The 18549-nt window shown below is 36.1% G+C and overlaps 1 protein-coding gene across 22 annotated transcripts in view; it reads right to left on the reverse strand.

Annotated features, from left to right (window-relative positions):
* LOC136828927 (uncharacterized) overlaps positions 1–18549 on the reverse strand; it is a 321892-nt gene that overhangs the window by 60441 nt on the left and 242902 nt on the right. For 15 of the 22 annotated variants that reach the window (XM_067087281.1, XM_067087279.1, XM_067087272.1 and 12 more), the window contains exons 13-20: positions 16972–17074; positions 15559–15751; positions 12910–13001; positions 11808–11978; positions 10232–10405; positions 9004–9191; positions 4162–4185; positions 919–1098 (exon numbers count right to left, since the gene is read on the reverse strand). In XM_067087281.1, the coding sequence (XP_066943382.1) occupies positions 919–1098; positions 4162–4185; positions 9004–9191; positions 10232–10405; positions 11808–11978; positions 12910–13001; positions 15559–15751; positions 16972–17074 (1125 nt within the window). The remainder of the gene's footprint in view (positions 1–918; positions 1099–4161; positions 4186–9003; positions 9192–10231; positions 10406–11807; positions 11979–12909; positions 13002–15558; positions 15752–16971; positions 17075–18549) is intronic. The other 7 variants (XM_067087283.1, XM_067087285.1, XM_067087282.1 and 4 more) reach the window with 1 other exon arrangement.

Here is an 18549-nt window from a genome sequence, read left to right on the forward strand (position 1 = left end):
GTAACGTTTTCAGCCCATCAAATGTGAATAAGATAAATTCGAGTAACTTTAAATGCAAGTTATTTGGGGAAATTTTCAGTCTCATGGGCCTTAAATAAAATATATGATTAAGGCATTATTCTCAGTCTTGTCAACTTTGAATGAAAGATATAATGGAGGCATTTTCGTAGCCTCATCATGATGTAATTAACAGGTAACGCTTTCAGCCCATCAAATGTGAATAAGATAAATTCGAGTAACTTTAAATACAAGTTATTTGAGGAAATTTTCAGTTTCATGAGCCTTAAATAGAATATATGATTAAGGCATTATTCTCAGTCTTGTCAACTTTGAATGAAAGATATGATGGAGACATTTTCGTAGCCTCATCATGATGTAATTAACAGGTAACGTTTTCATCCCATCAAATGTGAATAAGATAAATTCGAGTAACTTTAAATGCAAGTTATTTGAGGAAATTTTCAGTCTCATGAGCCTTAAATAAAATATATGATTAAGACATTATTCTCAGTCTTGTCAACGTTGAATGAAAGACATGATGGAGACATTTTCGCAGCCTCATCATACCTTAATTAACAGGTAACGTTTTCAGCCCATCAAATGTCCTAAAGATAAATTCGAGTAACTTTTCAGCCATTGCCCAAATTTAACACTGGAAATTTAATTTATAGTTATTTTCATATATTCTGGTCTTAACCAAGCGTGCCGTGATATTTCAGCACCACTTACTTAATATCACTTATGTTAATAAATTCCTCTTGAGTATCGTTTATATTTGTTCAAAGTTAAGAATAGGTCATCAGTGCCTACCCACTTTCCACCCGACTCCCCTGGCAGCTTTCCCTGTTCCATATATATAGAGATGACAAGAAAACGTATGAAAGTAAAACCTTTTGACATTTCTTTCCAGTTACTTACATCCCAAGAGACGTGTAGAGATCCGGGGGCGTTAGGGACTACCGTCACGTTGTGAGGGTGGTGGCTTGGAGGTATCCCAGGGGACGCGCACTCGTACGTGTCATCGCTAGGATTCGACATGCCGACGCGGTTGAAGGCCAGGACCCTGAAGGTGTAGTTCATGCCGGGACTCATTTGAACCTGCAGATTGGCAAGAGGTGGAAGAAGAAGAAAGAGGTTAGTGTGGTCGCCCCGCTGCGCGTCGCGATTCTCATTTTGGCGGTAATAATGGTTCTATTGTCCGGGCCAAGATTCACTTGAGACAGATATCCAGGACGCCTTTGAATGCATAGACATTTTGATTGCGTAAAGCTAGTGATACCATACGAATTAAGGCAGAGTAGTGATCTGTCATTGTTACTGAGCATCTATATGGCACGTGACGCAGAGTAGAGATGGAGAGTTGACAAATGTACAATGAAGAATTAGTCCTTAGCTTAGGAAAAACAACCTTTATTGGGAGATCCACACACTGAAGTAAGGAAGGAGGGCTCTAACTTCAAATACCTACGAAAACTAGGTATCCAAATTTACAGAGTTGGGGGTGATGGCAGGAGTGGGGGAGGGGCCACTGTCACTAAGGCTAATTTTGAAAATTTCAACTGTCAGTTTTAAAACAAGCAGAAAAGCTCCTAGCTTTACAAACTGGTATTCTACTGTAACACAGAAATACTGCAAAGGAAATACACATAAGGCATTACACTTTCGAAGATTTTTTTCATTACCAATTAATGGTCAATGTTCACAGATATAAATTACCTTGATCTAATTTTATATCCCGTAAGGTACAGTTTCGGTTAAGCATGTGGGAATGCTGATGAAAAATAAACCACTAAAATACAAAATGATAGTTAAAAACTTCTACTCACTCAAAACTAATATTTTTTTTAGGCTGTTTTTAAATAAGCGTGAGGTCTCCCAGTATCATGATCCTTAATTTCAAGACGCTGATAAAAATCTCATGGGAAAAGAAATGGAATACTATTTTGTAAATATGTTTAGCCACAACTCACTAGATAAATATGATGTATATATACATATATATATATATATATATATATATATATTTATATATGTATGTATATATATATATATATATTTATATATATATATATATATATGTATTTATATATTTATTTATATATTTATATATATATATATATATATGTATTTATATATTTATATATATATATATATATATATATATATATATATATATATATATATATATATATATATACATACATACATACATACATACTGGGAATCCTGCAGTAATAAAGGGATCTTGACTTCAGCCGTACTCTAACACAAATGGCAAAGACCACTAGAAATAACTGCAGAGGACGTCGTCACCTGTTGGCATACTCGGGAGGAGGGTATTTGGCATAACTGGGTGGCCACCTACAGAGGCGATTTCCGGCCATACCACGAAACTGTATTACTGTAACAGAAGGAGGTGGAAGAACGGCTCCTATGACACGGCAAGGACACTTTGGACTTGAAACAGGGACACCGATTACCTATGCATTTTGAGGGGGGGCGGGGTGGCAAGTACAGGAGATTGTGATCGGCATAATTAAGTCTTCAGCTTTATTAAAGAAAAAATGCTTCTTTCGAGAAGTCCAGGGGACAGTAAATGACCTTATTACTCTTCCAGTTTTAATCATGAATACTTTTACGTTAAATGCAGAACACTGATTTATACATTTCTGTCAATCTAGATTTGATAATATATTTTATGGTTTTAGTACAGAGTAGATTGGACTCGATATTATTGAATTTCCACTGTGCGTTGCTCTGATTAACAATTACTTAGCGTAAAAATGCTTTAGAGTGATTTATACGTTTGCTAAGAAATTCCATTAATTAAAGAGAATTGAAAAGACATTCTATAAAGTATATTATGTCTACAGAATCTTGTAGAGGTTCCAAGATATCATTGCTAAGAAAAGAGAGAGAGAGAGAGAGAGAGAGAGAGAGAGAGAGAGAACTTCTGGTTTGAAAAATCTGCTTATATATTGTATATCAATCTAAGACAGACTTTGCCGAATCATACTTCTTAAGGGTACTCAAAGCGCCCGTACTGGTGGAAAGCATTAACTTTTCCTATGGGTGGGTGGGGTCCTGAAATAATAGAAATGTCTGACGATTTGAAAGCAAATTAGATTCAGTCCTAATGGCGGTTTGACCGTAATTCCGGGGATCAGGACATAATCCTGCGACAACATTTCTTGAATGGAAACGAGCTGATCTTGCTTAAATACAGACGGAGGAAGCTTTACCTCTGAGGATGGAGAGAAAATATTAGTTGGCTTCGGCGAAGCAATGGCATGGCATCGTTACCAACTAAAATTCTAGAAAAAGCTTTTCGGTCGGCTAAAGTCTGGAGAAAATTCGTGCAGTTACAGTTCACAATAATCACCATTTACGATTACTGAGAAAACTGTTTTCAAGTACACGAACCCTTCGATGCGTTTAATTAACTGGTGTCAGATTTAAAATTAAGAAGAAATAAAGCATATTTAACTGAGAGCATGAATATTACAATGAAACACTTTTTTTTTTTTTTAAACTTTTGTTCTTAAAATGATTACATATCACTGTTTTTGCTTTCTTATAAGATCACATTAGCACCTACTAAAACACTATGCACGGAGGACGTTACCAGCATGCCACTAAGCCATTATTAAACAAAATGCTACACAGAATTTATAACGTACTTAGAAAAAAAAACATCTTGTTCACTTATAAAAACATTTGCCTTTCATTATATAACAGATATATAAAAGATATCTTAACCAGGCAGTCTGATGTTCACTAAAGCTTCTCAACACTCAACAAAGCTCTTTCAGGAAAAAGATCAGATACTGAAAAAAAAAAAAAAAGAAAATTAGGTAGCCCACAGGCTGCGTGCAGCTGTTTTTACAATAGGCGACTACGTTTGGAAGCTGAGGTTTTATGACCACAAAAGAAGAGCGGAAAGAAGTCAAAGAATTTCAGAGTGAGTTTGTGCCTGTATGCCTATGATATTTATATATGCTGTGATTCATGAAAAGCCATTTGGTGTCCTATCTCAATCAGGTTTGGAAAGAACAGGAAGAAGGCGATTGGTGAAGTCGTAAAAACGAAAGAGAATGGCAGATATCATCTGTATATATATATAACTGTATATACCTACAGAGAGAAGAGAGAGATACTCACAAGAGCCATGGTGCGGAAGCGAGACTACCGATGATGAGCCAGGGGTAGAGGAGAGGTCAAAAGGAGGATTAGAAGAGGGGAAAAAAGAAAATAATAGTTAGTTCAATGTTTCGCCGCCAGGGGTTTGTTTACATCGGGATATGCAGAGTCCAGGGATTAGGGGGAGTTGGCAAGGAGTCTGGGGAAGATTCTTTTTTTCATAACTGGCTCTACATAATGTGCTGAGTTATGTTTTAACATGTTAAACTATATTTTCATAACAGCTTTCTAGTCAGTTTAGGCGTTAAATCAAGTGATTGCTTGAGAATCTTCTCCAAATTAGTGTCTAGAGTAGCATTTTGGATAATACAAGTTTTGACTTTAGCTGCAAATTTAGCAGTGACTTGCGTGCGTGATTTAACCGTCTCCTTAACTGACCAAAAAGTAGGAATAAAGAACTGATCTTTTATATGTTTTATGTGTCTACAGAATATAAAAGGACACAGTTTACCTCAGGGAAATGTCAAAATCAATCTGAGAGGATCGGGAGCTAATCATATACATCTACGATCTCATTTTTAAAAAAACAGTACACTTTTAAATGTATCTAGAACTAGTTTGCTAAACTATAGCCAAGCTTTTATTTATCTTTACGATTCCAAACTAATAACAGCTATGAGGAAAAAAAGCTCATTTGATACTGGTCCTAATTTTTAAAAAAAAAGGAAAAAAGAGCTCATAAGAATAACAGGATAACTACATCAAAACAAAGAAGTTTTGTTGCACACAATTGTTTCTGAATGGGTGTCACTGTCTTGGATTTATATATATTTGATGATTATGTAAAGCAATTTGTGTGTTCAGTCAATTTTTTTTTTTATGGATGCTTCGTGTTCATGTTCAGATGTGTTCACAATTTATTCATACAATTACCAGTACTTTCAAAAATTAAACAAAAAATCTATGCATCATTGAAAAAAAAAAACAGCTCTGTACTTAGATAAGTCAAATCCGCAAACACTTTCCTGAAAAATCAAACAAAGGAAATTCAGTATGACTTTTGATAAAAATACAACATGCCACAGGTCTTCCAAAATACATTGCATGAAGCCAAAAAAAAGAGAGAAAAAAAAATCTAATCTTCGACACAGCAGCACGAGTCCTCCATCATGCTCCAAGCTTTCATTTATCAGGAAAAATAATACAGTTAGGCAAATACTGTGTTTTTTAGATTCGTATAAACACAGAGAAGAAAAACAAGACAGGTAAAATAACTTCACGCATCTTTGTGGAACAAGGCTAGTTTTGAGAGTTAAGTGCAAACAGTGTAAACATCAAATGACATCTATATATATATATATATATATATATAAGTATTCAGAATGTACATCATTTCCCAAAGATCATAAATGAAAACAGTTATACATTACTACACATGACGAGAATTAACTCTCAAAAGATTTTTCTCTGGTAACAAAATGAGAAGAGAACTGCCAGTCCAGAAATATTATCTGATAATATATCATTGTCCCATTGAGGTATATATCTCAGCTAATGCTCTGTGAAACATGTAGCAACGGATGAAAAAACACAAAGAGAAACAACAACACGAAACAAGCTCAACACTGATCATTCCAAAATCCAGATCTGGAAAAGAAAAGTAAAATTTCTTACGGGGGGAAAGAGCAGCAGCGTTCGAAACCAATCTGTCGCTTTGGGGGGGTGGTATATGCCCTTCTTTTTCGGGGAATCGGGGGCGTTGGGGAGGGGGGGGGAAGGAAGGATGGGGGTTTTAACATTATCGTCCACTCTTCTTTTTCCTTAAACATTTCTCTAAATCGAAAAATCCCTCGTCATTGGCAAATACGCTTGTTTTTGTGTCCATACGGTTTGCAGGATGTCTTAAAGTTCCGTAATAGATTCCACAGTAGCCTTTGCGTTTTGTGTGAAATGACCAAGAATCAGTTTCATTTTCCTGTAACGGACAGTCAAACTTGTTATTAATCTAACTAAAAGAAATGACAAAATTCTTATCCTCGTCGCATGTAACTCAAGTCCAGATGAACCGTTGCTTCTAATTTATTCTCCTAGTCGACAAAGACAAAGATATTAAGACATTTCATATCGCGTTGCGTTCCTTTGGGAAATAGTCGTTAAACCTCTGAATAAGATGAGATACAGTTAAACATAACTTGGTAAACAAAACTTGTCTCAAGCGCAGGCCGGAAAGTCAATAATTCCTTCTGCTTTAAAATGCATGCTCACAGCGCATTACAGAGAAGGTACCTATGCTATTTCTTTTCTATTTCAGTTTGCTTTTTCACTCAAACCGTCTTTTCTCCAACCCGGATGTAGTAAGCTTTGCAACTGAGCTTTAAAGGTGCAACACAGAATTAACAGCACATTCCATTCTAGTGGCCTGTTGGGGTCGGTAGCGTTTCTTTCTGAATCAGTAGCTGAATAGTCCAGACATAAAATGCAATGTTGTTTGTTGCTTGAATAACTGGTCTTAGCACGGTCAATTTCTTTAACCCATAATACTTGTCGCTTTGCTAAAGTTACCTGCAACATTTTCCAAGCTATAAAACAGTACAAGTAAATATGCCAAAACGTGAAAATAATGATTTGGATTTGAAACGAGTTCGGTCATTAACATCTGTTGCGTTGTCCACTAGGCACCTTCGTGTCGGAAGTCATGAAATCGCAAAAAAAGACGACTACCTGGTATTGTGTAGTTCCCGACTCTCGCTCCTTGAAGCCTCTCAAATCTAAATTTCTTGCTTGGAGGAAAACTCAAGAATTCAGATCAAGGATCGTCATCAGATCAAGGATCATCATCGATGAGCGGTGTTCCGGGTCAAAAGTCAGTGTTTTAGGATTTCTAAGTTGTCTCACTAGGAAATCTTATCCTACTCGATGACATTACAGGAGAATAAGCGTGAGTGGCCTTTTGGTGATACGTGGAACCACGATACATAATGCTAATAGCTTTGAGGCTTTGTAAGTGCTAAGTCTTTCCATACTGTGTTGGATTGAGTAGCGTAATGACATTTCTGCTCAGCCGAGCAGTGCTGTCACAAATGAACAATCTGTCAGTGTGGCATGTCTTCCCTGTAAATAAGGATGTCCTTGTTAATTGAGACTTCCCAGCACCCTCGTACGCTGCCACTATTCTCCAACAGTGGCATGTCATGCCCGAACCCAGCAAAATAGGAGAGATGTCCCAAGAGTTCTGCAGTGCAATGAGGTTCCTGGCATGACCAGATTCCTAGTCTAAGGAAACTAACGGAATTCTCCTATTATGAATGTAAAGGGAAAAATTTCTAATTTTATTCTTAGTAACACAAAAAGGTGCTTGCGAAATCGACTGGAAAATTATCAGGATATGGTTGACCTCCTGGAGGTACTACAGTGGCAAATAAATCGAAATCAATTACCGCGATAGAATTATGAAGATAATTATTAGAGAGAGAAGAATTATCTTCATAATTCTATCGCGGTAACTGATTTCGATTTATTTGCCACTGTACTACCTCCAGGAGGTCAACCTTATCCTGATAATTTTCCCGTCCATTTCGCAAGCACCTTAAGTTAAAAGGTCGTAGTTCAGTTGTTAAAGTTATTAGAGGTAGAAACGTTGCTGAGGGTAAAATTATTGAAGATTTTTTCATTATCCTAAACTCACAAAGCGAATGGGACTGAATTACTAACCACGATTATGATTAGAGAAAAAAGCTTATAAATAACAGAACAATCAAAAGGGGCTTCCAGCAACAAACAATAACCGCGAAATGTGTTATAATCAAATATTAGAAGAATGACTAATTGTATTAAACTAGCGCAATGTTGGTACTTGAAAGAAAAGGGGAAATTCCTCAGCCTTCTTATTGAAGAATAGTATTAGTGGGAGTATGGTGCCCACAGAGGATGGCAAAACCTGAGGATCTGCAGGATTAGTGAGCATTGTAGCAACAGTAAATAAAACATTTGTAGAACGTAAATAGAACCTTTGTAGATACTATGCCGCAGTAGCACCTTAAAACGAACACCATGATATACAAAAGCCTACTCACAACTTTTCCAGTTTAGTGTAAGTGATAATAGGGGCACCCTTTTCGGAACAGGAAGAGATTATCCATTTCAGTACCTTTTATTTGCTAATATTTAAGCAGATGTAAGCGTGAACGGAACATCTATAACCAGGATGATATATCAGTTATTACGAGTCAAAAATTAGAAGGAACCGAAGGGTAATGCGGAAAGTAACGTACATAATCCTAATAAATAATGTAAATAGTTTTCCTCAGAAGATACGACATACTTCTGTTTATTATCAAATATCCCTATAGTTAATCGCAGTCATTTGTCTTTTTAGTGGTATGACCGATTGCATAAAGATAAATGAAAAGACTTGAAGAATGAAATAAGAATCAAAACATTGGTACGCAATTACGAAAAAAACGCCTTTTATAGACAGGAAATAAACTCTGGCTCTTGGCAGGGGCACAGAAAGAAACCATCATATAATTCTTAATGACGAAAGTAGCAGATGAGATCGACAGTCCTGAAGCCAGCACTAAAAATGAGAACGAGGAAGCCAAAGTACAGCCTCGAGATTTGTGGAAAGCCAGAACATTTTCAGGTAATGCTGAAGCCACGCAAAGAATCAAAGGCGGAGAAGCCAGCATACGGAACGAACTGTGGCCAAGTCAGCGGATAGAGTTAATAGTCCAGGTGGTGAGAAATGCAAAGGCCATTCACTTCATTTCATTCAGTACGGAAATCCCTTCAGGTGGTATGAATCTACAGCTATGAGAGAATGGTGTTAGGAGGCTTTGGGAACAACGTCTGGGCTCTACTCACAGAATAGGTCGTCTCGCCGGACGGAATTTGATTTTCGGCATCTTTCCAGTCGTCCGGATGGAACTGGGTGATGTACTGGATGACGTATCCCTGGAGGGGAGCGTTGTTGTCACCCGTCGACGCCCACTCCAGGAAGGCCGTGTGCTCTTCACACTTCACGGTTTTCAGTTTGGGCGGATTGGGCGCATCTGTTTAATGAGGGGAAGTTTTAAAGAATACGGTGATTGGGCAGAAAACATTCGTCTTATCAAAATCAACGTCATGCTGGTCTAGGAGTGGGTATTTCAGTGATGCAGTATATTCTTGTATATTTTGTCTGCAAAGGGGTTTTCTCATATTCATAAACACCTATGCATTTAGAATTCCCATTGTCCTTTGCCTTCATCTCTCAGGAACAACGTCTTGGTATCTAGATTTCGTAGAACCTTTTTCCATATCAAACTTTATTTAATCTTTGCGAGTGGAATCCAAGAAATCTTTTCTTCTCATCATTTCTGAATAGTTCTTCATTACATTTTTGCATCTGTGAACTCCAAAGACTTATTTTTGTTATTCCTCCCAGAACAAACCTTCAGTTTATCTTTTTATCTTTAATATGGAAAAGCCTTTGCCTTTACTGTTCTTGAAAAAAAAAACATTGAATAAATCTTTGCAAAAACACTAAAATCCCTGACCAAACATTCATTATATTTTGACATGCATGAGCCGCAAATGGTTTTCTTATTATCATTTCTGAACTAACCTTTGTTATCGCTTTGCAAAAAAGGTACGCAAATGTTTTCCCTTATCGGTCCTGAAAAAATGGTCATTGTTTTTATGAATAGTTAACTCAGAAATACCTCTACTTTATCGCTATTTAATGTGACCTATATATTTCTTTTCTTTGTCATCCTTGATCAAACCGTTATTATAACTTTGTACGTATTGCACCCAAAGTCCCTTTGGATAATTTCTGAGCAAACATGAGGCACAAAGTTCTTTCTCTCACCTTCCCCGAAAAACACCCTACATCTGTGCATCTTTCAAACACAGGGACCTTTCATCTTACCATTCCTGAACAAACCTTCATTATGTATTTCCACACCCAATCAGCAAAGGCTTTAACATTTTACCACTTGCGTGCAAGTATTTATTATCCCTTTGTGTCTGCAATCCTTACGGGGCCCTTTCCCTAATTCCCAAAAAAGGGATTTCATGTCATGAGACCTCAGCAACTTTCAGGACAAACCTTCGACGTTGAGGATAAGATCGTGAGTGACTGTGTCTAAATCTGTCTTGACCTGACACGTGTAAACGCCGGAGTCCTCCCCGTGCACTTGCATGATTTCCAGAACCCAGGTGGTTTCCTCACGGTCGTCCTCCTCGTCGTCGTTGTCATCATCGTCATCGTCGCCGCTTTTGTCTGCGTGAGAGAGAGTGAGTGAGAGAAACGCTTGAATCATTAGGTATTTAGGTATACCTTCATTCAGATGACAAACGAAGTAAAGTTAGGCTGCGTAAGTGAAATGATACTTTATTTTTTCTCGAGGTTTTGTGCAATACGATCATGGCTTTGGCTAATAATTTTTATGCAATTTAATAAGAAGAAGGCAAATTTAAAAAAAGAACTAAAGACTCTCCTATCCTGCAGGAGCTGAAATACTGACGAGAAAACACTGAAAGACAATTATAAAATATAAGAAGCATCTTATTTTGAAAACGCACAAGGGCCCGCCAGAGAGGGAATTGTTCTGTGGAGGGCTGTACATAAAACCAAAGTGGAAGTATTCTAATTATTGGAATTTCTAAAAGTTCTTAGTAGCTTATGGGGGTGTGGTGAGACTCCTGCAACGTTTACTTAAATGAGGCAAGTTCCTAAGAACAGGAAAAACAAAATAGTAAGAAGATTGTTCTATGTGAATTTTGTCAAACAGTTTTTATCTAGGCACTAACTTGGGAAATTACGAAGTAAGGATTAGATCTATTAAGGGAAACATCATTAATATGCTTATTATACTTACTTTCATCTCCCTTTATCTGTCTCATGGAATAACTCAGCAAATATTCATATATATATATATATATATATATATATATATATATATATATATATATATATATATATATATATATATATATATATATATATATATATATATATATATACTTCCTATACTTTACAACCTACTTCAAAAGCCTAGTTTTCCAACAAAATCAATTTCAAATATTGGTTTTTTCCTAAATAGTCCCCATGAACTCTTTTAATACTTTCTGTTAAATTTATTCAGAACATCTTATTCCCTCAAAAATCATTTCCATTAAAATCTTGTAAAAGTAATTCACCAATGTTCCTTAATTTTGGGCATACGTTCTTTATATTCACCAAAGTTATGGGTCAGAAATCTTAACTTTCATTTTCTTACCTCATATTTCCCTTGCCGATACCTAGACTACAGCTTTCAACTATTCCGTTATTTTCTCCAGCCCTCACCCCATTCTGTTTTGACCACAAACTAATATATTTTCCTCCATACGTTTGGACTTTATTTCTTTGCACAGCTTATACTTATTTTTTGCGGAGACATGAATATGACACAGGTCTTGGGAGACAAACACCCCTTGTGATAAAGTCAGGATCAGTGATGGTCTTTTACGAATTAGGGTTATGTAAGTCTTGGGCTCGACAGGTTGGGCTGAAGACAAGATTTTTATCATTGTATCCGTAGCAGATGCACCGGGTCCTGAAGCCACCACATGACAAAAACAAATACCTGCAGAAGTGACAGACTGACGGAAATATATAAGAAACATTAACAGCTCAGTACCCCTCTTTCCTAGATGGTAGTTATCGTCGTCCAAGTCAATCTCCTTCTCATCATGGAGCCACGTGATTTGGGGTTCCAGAGCCTCGTCGTACTTGACCTCACAGTCTAGACTGACGTGGTCCCCGGCTTCCACGCGCTCGTGGATCACGCTCACTTCAACACTGGTGTGGCCTGAAGGAGGGAGGAAGTTTGAGATCATGTCACCTTCACTAACCAGAGAGAAAGGGATTTTGAAAAATGGCGCTGTATGCCTGCTATCAGATGGTAATGATATTGGAATAAGATCATTCGATTTGCGGAAGATAAGCTATTATTCTACAAAAAGGAGCAATTAAATAAATCCCTTAAAAAGATCGTGATACTGGATTAAGATAATTCGATTTGCAGAGGATAAACTATTCTAACTATTTTACAAAAAGGAGCAGTGAAATAAATCTCTTAAAAAGCTCATGATACCGGAATAAGATAATTCGATTTGCGGAGGATAAACTATTCTACAAAAAGGAGCAATGAAATAAATCCCCTGGAAAGTTCTACGAAAAGGTGCAATGAAATAAATCCCCTGGAAAGTTCTACGAAAAGGAGCAATGAAATAAATCTCTTGGAAAGTTCAGTTCTCCGCATATAAGTGAAGACTGAAATAAGACATTTCCTATTATAATTTTCAGTATCACTAAGGACAAGACTTTCAAATTCTAACAGGCGTTTTTAAAAGTCTAAAATGTCTAAGTTTGTTGTTGTCAATAGATAAAGAAGGACTGATAATTTCTTATCAAAAACATTTATGGAAAGATGTGGCCTCTTTGAAGGATAGTCTTAATAAAAATGAAAATGATGAACCCGGGTCTTCAGTGGACAGTACTATAACGATGTGGGATGTCTCCCGTATAAGATCTGTGATAATGGTTAATGAAACCCTCATTTAAATAATGAACGATGACATATTGACCATCACGGTAATAGCGGAATAAATAAGCGTTAAACAGGTAAAAACTGAAGGTTACCTGAAAAATAGGCAAAGGAATTGAAAAAGAAAAATTTTTCTGAGTGAGGTAAAGAAAGGAGGTTGAAATTTGAGTAAGAACGTCTGTGTCTCACTTACTGCGAATGGAAACTTCGGCATCAGCCTCTAGAGAGCCAAACTTGTTTGTGGCTTTGCAGACATAACGGCCGTCGGAGTGCTCATCCACAGACCTGAAATATTAGGAATTTGTGATGACGGTGCCAGAATGTTGTTAAGTTTTAGCATTCATTTTGTTAAGGAACTTAAGTCGTATAAAGTGCCGCCTTCATAAAATAATAATACCTGTGTGTGTATGCCATCCATAAGATTATAAACATCCTGTCAAATTTACAGTATAAATTCAGTCATGAATATTATTCTTGATATTGTATTAGATAAACTCTGATGAAACAGAAAATGTGGCAGAACAAAACTGGTTGATTCAAAATAACGATAATGCTTTAGAATCTATTTCAATGCGTAGTGATATTTATGAAGGTTACGAGAATTTTCTGTCATCGACTTCTACAACTTTGCCCTACGACGACCTTGTCCGATGCATTGTGGCTTCGTTTAGTAAATATTTTAATCCAGACTTTGAAAAGAAAACAATAACTGTTAAAAGTAACTGTGACTATATTAAAGTTTTGTATTAGAATAATGAAATATGTAGACAGTTGAAAAGTTTTCGTATGGGGACTACTTAGTTTTAATATTACTAATGTATAAATTACTTTTCTGGGAATAGAAATGATTAAACATCAATAATATTGATGGAACATTAAGGTATAGCTACGCCTTTACGTTGATTGCTGATTTAATATTAAATAACAGGTATATATTTGACGTCAGAACAGTATACCCCAGAGTTCAGAAACTTTACAATAATCCTTATAAAGAAGGCTCCTTTCAAGTTATTGATATCAAAGTTATTGATGAGGCATTCTTTAGTAAACTTTGCAATAAAAGATAGGTTAATCGAACAATGCTCCAGATGGTTACCATATTTTTCTGATTAAATATACAAGATATGACTGAAAATTATTTATGAAAATATTTAGTATTTTATCGACGGAGTCGAAGTAATCACAAACTAACCCTGTTCACAATTCACTATCCTGCTTGAATACTGCCAGTCGGTTCCACAGTACATGAAGAGAGATATCAGGAAAATGTAATAAGGAAAAGTATGAAATATATGTTATCAAACAACATTAAAAAGTGTCTCAGCACCTGAGATGGAAAGCAGTAAAGGAGGCACTGATGAAGTAGACCTGGACTTAGCACTTTGTAGTGGGTAAGGTTTCACCTTCAAGATATCTTGACCATTCCCACCACATGCACGTACCACATCTTGTCAGCTTTAGAGACTAGGACAGTAGTTAATGATGAACAACTTATGTCGAGAGAGGTGCACATCATTCTTTTCCCCCATACTTTTTGCTGCCGAATTCCTTCTCTGGTTTATTTTAACAATCATCAGTGTTCCCGCGAGCATTACGTGATGTTAGTCCTAAATTCCGATGTTGCGAATCTGCGATAGGAAAACGGCCGGGGAATGGAGCTGTCTGACTCCTGTTGTAGATACTTGTTACCTCAGATATGCTGGCCCAAGTACGAACCGATGTAGGCTGTAAACCGTTTTGCTTTCGTATTATCTTGGTGAAACTCAGCCATCATTTGTCATCTTCTTTCCATTGTAAGTGGTTCGTATGGGATGTCGTAGAATGGAGATGGAAGGTCTTGCACTCTTGACTCCCTTGTCTTGTAGTCTAGTCGTATACTCAAATTATGCATACACACACACACATGTATGAATAGATAAATAGATAGACAGATATTGCTCAACTTCCTGCTGGATTCACTGAAATCGTATTTTCGCCAAAGCGTAATCGGTGACTAGGAAAAAAATGATGTGAGATATGTGAACCTTACTTATCAGATAGATGATTTAGACTAAAAATTGTTAATTCCGGTAATTGTTCCTTTTCCTACCCTGTGTCTCCTGAGCTAACTAAATACCCCCTTATTATCAAACCTCCGACCCGAATTCCTATTGACATTACATCAGGAATTGAAGAACGGTTATATATTGAGAGTAATTAAATACAAAAGGAAACTTGAATTTACATAAATTCGGTAAATGCCTTATGTAGTTAAAATCAAAATGAAAATCAATATACTTCATAAAGTATCTAACTTTGAAACTCTCGTGCGAACTTTAGGCTACGAAGGATCCCTGCATCAATTATTTATAATTTATTGATGTGTCCTTATTGTACCTTACCGCAAGAATTTAGTTCTCGCGTTAAAAATATTTTCAGGGATCTTCTCAAGACCTTTTGTCAAACGCTTGAGACCTAGTTTTCATAAGCCACAAATATTAATCGGCATATGAGAGATTGCAGCAATTGTGAATCTATCCGTGAGAGATGCCATGTGTAGTTAGTCTACTTAGGAAAGGTTTCAGAAATGGGTAATCAGTCGATGAGAAATCCTCGAGATGATTAATCTACCCATGCGAAATGGGTAATAAGTCGATGAGAAATGCTTGAGATGATTAATCTACCCATGCGAAATGGGCAATCAGTCGATGAGGAATTCTTCAGATGGCACACACGGTTAACCTACCAGTGGGAGATTCCAGAAATTGTTAACCTACCAGTGGGAGATTCCAGAAATTGTTAATGGACTCATGACTGGGATCCATTCCAGCGACCAAGCGCAGTATGGAAGCCGAATACTTACTTGATAACGAGCCGGTCGTCCTTGATATCGTATCTGGGATCTTCGTCGTGAATTTCGACCTCCTCGTCGTCGTCTACTCTGAACCACGTGATGTCGGGGTCGGGTGACCCAAAGGCTTGGCATTCTATGATAGCGGATGATTCTTCAAGTACGGCCACGTCCTCTGGTTCTGTCATCCATTCTGGAGGGAGGGCTGAAAAAGGTGGCATGTTTTAAGTTTTTTTTTCTCTGCCCCTGTACCCGCGCGCAACATACACGCGCGCGCGTATGCGAATCAGGCAAGCATACATACACACAAACACACACATATCTATATATATCTATCTATCTGTCATATATGCATGTATAATATACATTTATCTATATATCCTTTTAGTATTCTATATATAGAACAATATGTGTATATATATATATATATATATATATATATATATATATATATATATATATCAATATTCATAATCATTAGGAAAATTTCCATTTGAAGTGTCTTAATTTATTTGATAACACAGGTCGCGGAGAAAGAATTATTCATTAGAAAATTAATTTGAAGATTTTATCATGAGGGTAACAAAATCTTTCTCAAGACACGTGTGATGTTAAACTTTATTTTAAACGGATATAATTATTCATTTATGGATTATTCACTGTATTATTTATTTGCCAGTAATCGATTGTTTTAAATTACCTAGGAAGGAAAAAATCACTGTTTAAAAAGTAAATTGATGTTAAGAACTGAAATCTATATTTACAACCTTCCATTTACCTCATGAAAAATCAAATATGAATATTTGGTTTAATGCTGAAATCTATTAAAACCTATTTTTCTAAGAAGTAAACTTGGTACTAGTTTAAGACAGACAGACCACCCAGTCTCTCCATTTGTAATTACATTAAAACGAGGGACGTCTCTCTCTTTTTGCCATTTCACCTTTGTTTTGATGGCGAATATAGTTTGAAAATCTTTTTTAAATAGTTTTCCCATCAAATTATTTAGGCATGACGAAAAGAAACTAAAAACAGAAGAGAAAATGAGAAAATATTGCTATCAGACGACACAGCGACATTTGGGCGACTGTGAGCAGACAACGAAACTATATCAAATTATGACTGTATTAGCAAGAAGTTACTGCGACCTAAGGAGCGATGAAGTACATACTGAAGTATTGAGAAAAAAAATTAAACTTCACTTCAGCAAATGGTTGGCAACATGCGGCTTTAGAAGTTTTAAACGTTGAAGGTTTCCAAACCAGTTATCTGTAAACTGTAGACACTTCGATGAAACTAATGGGGAGAGGACCAGCAATGATGAAAATCTTTTAGTGTTTAACGAAGAGCCTGACAAGATTGACAATCTGACAGTCCATGACCTAGAAGAGCATGAGCATGCAAACGGCGCTGAGGAGAACCTACACAAAACGTTGAGGTAGACGCTTTTGTAGACATATCCGTGGGCGTTGGAGGCGTTGCAAGATATAACGGCTTTATGGTCCAGACTCAGGGTGTCGAAGACGATCTGTGGAAGAACGGGATTTTTAAGGTTACAGCAACAATAATCATTGAAGCGAGAGAGCGAGGGGATATCGAATGAGTATCTTGACTGAATACTGAGGTTTTGCTCGAAATTGAGTTATAGTGTCTTCTGTAGCGTCTTCTACAGTAAAACAATACAGAGGGTGCAAATTGAAGTTAATTACATAGACATTGGATGTTTAAATATAAAAGAGGTATAGTAGAAGCAAAGAGAAAGTGAGAGAGGATGACCTGTCACAAGATTATCCGTTTAAAAACGGATCTTGTTTTGCCTTTGACACGTCGACACGACTTATTGAGAGACTTCTGATAGGGACTGAAAATATAATAAAATGCTGATTATCTTTGAACATACCTCATATTTTGAAAACTTTTATACATATGTAGACATTTGAGCGTTCTTGCTCATTTTTATATAGTAGCCGTTTTACTAAAATTGAGTTGTTTTTCTAAACACTGCTGGGATAAACCAATGGGTCATCATCATCATTACCCTTATCCTTGTTTACTTTTGAAACCTCACTTTCCATTCCGTCTCATATTTGGTCCATGAGGCGTGCCTATTTTATTTGTTATTAGCAGTTTATAATTTTATTAAATAGTTTTTATGAATAGACATGACTTTAGTTTTTCTGAAATGTCTCTAAGTTTTCACATCTTTTTAGCTCTTGGGGCAACCTATTAAATAGCCTAGCTGCCGCGTATTCGGAGGTCCGTTTTATAACATCTTTGTTGCTTCTCGTGCAAGCATTTGCGTGCATTTACGCTTTCAGAGGTATATTTCTGTTGGAGGTCTTACATATTTCGGGTTTTTGTTCATTCATCCAAATACTTATTTCACATACAACTCTTACTTTAATAAGTAGTCATCGAAAATGTAATGATGGGAGCGACTCATCCTTGTGGGGATTTATCTATTTATATAAAAGTGAATTTTGTATGTTTGTGTATATAATATATATATAATGTTTAAATAAACATTATATATATATAGTATATATATATATATATATATATATATATATATATATAAATATTTATATACACAATCATATATATGTGTGTGTATATATATATATTATTAATATATATATAAATATATATATTTTCAATGATATATATATATATATATATTTATAATACAAAATCAATTCAATATATATATATATATATATATATATATATATATATATATATAATGTTTATTTAAAGCAATGAATTCAAGACAGTTTATTAATCACAGGAAGAAGCATTTTCAGTGACAGTTTAGGAGCACCGGTTTGGTCAGCTTTTTCGTTATAAATCTGACTGCCTTCTAAATCAAATCCTGTAACTTCCCAGGGAATAATCTCTGTTAAAACAACTGCAGTTCAAATAGCTTTGTTTTATAGGGGATGAATATTATATTATGTTGCTTCGGCAAACTTACTAAGGGAATTAAAAAATGGTCCTGTAATG

Source organism: Macrobrachium rosenbergii, chromosome 43, assembly GCF_040412425.1.
Source record: "Macrobrachium rosenbergii isolate ZJJX-2024 chromosome 43, ASM4041242v1, whole genome shotgun sequence".
NCBI lineage: Eukaryota > Metazoa > Arthropoda > Malacostraca > Decapoda > Palaemonidae > Macrobrachium > Macrobrachium rosenbergii.